This window comes from Salvelinus sp. IW2-2015, unplaced genomic scaffold, assembly GCF_002910315.2.
Source record: "Salvelinus sp. IW2-2015 unplaced genomic scaffold, ASM291031v2 Un_scaffold2388, whole genome shotgun sequence".
Taxonomy (NCBI): Eukaryota; Metazoa; Chordata; class Actinopteri; order Salmoniformes; family Salmonidae; genus Salvelinus; species Salvelinus sp. IW2-2015.
In genome coordinates, this window is record NW_019943711.1 from 121,022 (window position 1) to 124,333 (window position 3,312).

The 3,312-nt window shown below is 48.0% G+C and overlaps 2 protein-coding genes across 2 annotated transcripts in view; both read left to right on the top strand.

Annotated features, from left to right (window-relative positions):
- The window catches only part of adnp2a (ADNP homeobox 2a), an 8,218-nt gene extending 6,019 nt beyond the window's left edge, over positions 1-2,199 (top strand). The window contains 7 exon segments of the mRNA XM_070440297.1: positions 12-124; positions 836-1,074; positions 1,077-1,302; positions 1,304-1,422; positions 1,425-1,527; positions 1,529-1,644; positions 1,647-2,199. Of these exon segments, the coding sequence (XP_070296398.1) occupies positions 12-124; positions 836-1,074; positions 1,077-1,302; positions 1,304-1,422; positions 1,425-1,527; positions 1,529-1,644; positions 1,647-2,107 (1,377 nt within the window). The 3' untranslated portion in view covers positions 2,108-2,199.
- Positions 2,200-2,564: 365 nt separating this feature from the next.
- The window catches only part of rbfa (ribosome binding factor A), a 1,657-nt gene continuing 909 nt past the window's right edge, over positions 2,565-3,312 (top strand). Inside the window, exons 1-2 of the mRNA XM_024141069.2 lie at positions 2,565-2,931; positions 3,216-3,246. Coding sequence (XP_023996837.2) covers positions 2,687-2,931; positions 3,216-3,246 — 276 coding nt within the window. The 5' untranslated portion in view covers positions 2,565-2,686. The remainder of the gene's footprint in view (positions 2,932-3,215; positions 3,247-3,312) is intronic.

The window sequence follows — 3,312 nt, forward strand, 5'->3', positions numbered from 1 at the left end:
TGAACCGTTACTATGGTCACCGGAACGAAGCGGAACAGACAGCGGGCGGGTCAAATTGTCCACGTTCTTCTGCAGGGTGTGTAACATGCCGGCGGAGACGTCAGAGCACCTGCTCTACCACATTCTGACAGACAAACACAAGGAACTGCACGCCACATCAGGCCCTTCATCGTCGAACACGTCAACACAAACTCAAAACTAGCATAAGGAACGGCCCGCAGCAGAAGCTTCCGAACCTGGCTCCCAGGGCTGTCCAAAAGGTAGTCTCTCTGGTCTCCAAGAACAGTAACCAACAACAACCCAACGGAAGGTCCATATCAAAAAACCCTTCCACCGGTACTATGCTTCTGGCCGTCCAAGTAACACAACGGCCCTTGTGTGTGGTCCAGACCAGAGGCACGTGTTCCTCCCAACACAGGGCCCAAGAGGAAACGGCTTAATACTCACTCAGCAGGCTGTGACTTCTCTTCAGAACCGTGCTGCCTTGCCCACCTCCACACTCGTCAAAGCTGGTCCCATCAGAATGATGCTGCCCAACACCCAGCAGAATGCCACCAAACCGGTACCAATAACAATTAGAGTTCCACAACAACACACAGCCCCGACAGGTCCTACTTCCACCTGGTGTCCAAATCAATGTCCAAAACAAGATGGGTGGTGGTTCCCAGCCCCTTATGTTGACCCAGTCTGGTCCCAGAGGAGCCGTCATGTCCTCCCAGTCTGTCCGTCTGGTCCCTACTGGCAACAAGGTAAACGGCATGCCAACCTACACACTGGAAACTGTTCAGTTGCCATGCCAGTCCAGTCTGCTGGGGTCACCCAATTGTCAATAAAGGTGTGCTTGTGACGCAGAACATGACCACTCTACAACAGCAGAACAAGCCGTCGACTATTATCGTCATGGGAAACGGTACGGTTCCAATCAAACGCCTAGCACAGCCGTGATGAACCAGACACAAGGTGACAACGGTACTGAGAAACCCAAAGAGTTGGCTGTGCAGACACAATTTCTGAAGAAGATGGAGAATAACACAGTGAAATGCACAAGATGTAAAACGTTATTGTCGGAGAAGGGTATTTCCAGCATTGTTTGCATGGTCTGCAGTGTTTGCTCTGCCCACTGGTGTTCTATTCCATCCAGCAAGTCATGGAACACATGGGTAAGGAACACAAGCTCTCAGACAAATCCAACTGTGATGTCCTCAAAGAGAAATATCGTCTGGGCATCAATCCCCAGGGGGGCCTTTTGTTTCCCTTTTTTGACATGAGCGCAACTGTCCCTAAGACCTGCTGGCAGACAAGGAGTGAACGTGGTTCTGGTCACGTCGACTAAAGACCGGATCTATCTGAAGCTGAGACGAGAGTCCATCAAGTCAGCATATCAAAACCTAGCAAAAGACGGTTGTCCCTTCTGTCCAGAGAAGCTCAGAACGGGGAGGATTACGAGCTCCATCTGAAGACAAAGCACCACATTGTACCCACTATACATGCCATACTAAAGGCCCCAGCCTTCAAGTGTGTATACTGCTGGGGTGTACACAGACAAGTCCACTTCCAAAACCATCTCCATACACGTCCAGCGCTGCAGGTGTGCCCCCAAGGCAGCCAAGGATGCAGAGAGATTGATCAACCCTGATCCAAATGCCCAGACAATAACGGTGGCGTGCCGGCCGCTGCCCTGGATCAGAGCAGACAGAGTAGGTCTAGGGAAGCGACAGGGGGGGCCACCAAGCAGCAGGTGGGGCACAAATCCAAACCTGGTGCTTTTACATTCGACCCCACTGTGTCCCTGGTGCTGGATCCCACAGGAATGGAGATGCTTCCCTTCCAGGAATAGAAAGGAGTTCCTCACCAGATATTCCACCAGAGGCCCTACCTGTCTAGGAAAGAGATGGAGGCCCTGGCAGGCCGCCTGTGGTTCCAGAGGACTGATGTGGCGTCTCTGTTTGGAGCGAAGCGCAGCCGGTGTATGAAAGCGCTCCGACAGAAGAAGACTAAGGTTCTGATGGGGTTTAACTGGACTGAGCTGAGCAAGCTGAAGCACGACCTTGTTGTTCCAGAGATTGAACCTGAAGAGAAAGCTGAGCCAGGGAAAGTAGATGTCTAACTTACTGTATGCACAGTCATTCTGCAGACAGAATGCATTCAAAGTGAGCCAGTGTGCAAAAAAGAAATATATTAACCAAATTGCAAGCTGTGTTTATCTGAAGATATATTTTGGATGTATAGAAAGAAATGGTGATAGACCTTGTCATTATTTTCTTATTATAAAAAGGGAATTTTAAAGAAAACAATGTCATCTAACGATAGTGTCCCGTTCTCCCAGGCTGCTGGCCTGTAGTAGGTTTAGATCGGGCTAAAGTAGTGGAGTAGTGGTGAGGTTTTAATGGGTGCAGGGTTAGTTGGTAGGGCAATTGTTTCACAAAGTGTAATGAATACATACTACAGAACAGTAGGCAGATACACAGCCAATACAGTAGGTGGCGGCTTGCACCTATAACATTTGTTTTCCACAATACCAAAAAAGAAGTAGCTTTGACAACGATTGCTTCTGCCTTAACCCGTTCTTCAGACAGACAGACATTACTAGTTGCGCAGGGTGATGTTTATATACATGCTAGCTAGGTAGCTGGTGTGCGACCGAAGAAATCACTAGCTTTTTAAAGGTTTGAGTAACATATTGATTATGTTTGGAATTAATACATACTCAAGAGTAAAACAATGTCTAGTTCTTCAGCATTACGCGAGCAGTTGTATGGCTATGAAGAAACGGACCAGCGGCAGTGTCGAACTTGATCCTCAGCATCGAGTCCATCATTTGAACTGCGAGCACCGTTCAGTCTCATCAGTTTGTCATGACAGAAGAGATTTTCACACTTCTTCCAAYTGTGCTGGTAAAAACCTGTTGAGGAAGTTTGTCAACAAAACAAAGTAAGAGAACGTTATGGTTTTGGTAGCAAGCCCTGAGTTTTCTGATTTGATTCATCATGTCTTGCTAGCCTAGTTATGAAGTTTCAAGTAATCAGCCGACTGAGCCTAGTAGTACTCTTGCTAGCCTGTTTAGTCTGTTTGAGCCGTCATGTCAAATCCTTGTCACGCCAAACGTGTTTGGCTTGACAATGACAGTTGTTGGCATGAGCACAAACGGATCAGGTACCAGGCTCCTCTTCTACTATGACTTGACTAACGTTTTCTTCATTGCATGTCTTCAACAGGAAGAAGCTCTGGTATGAAACACCGCCCCAGGTTGGTACACTGTCTCATGTCATGATTTAGATTGTATTTGTGCTTATTCTCAGCCTGGTCCCTGAT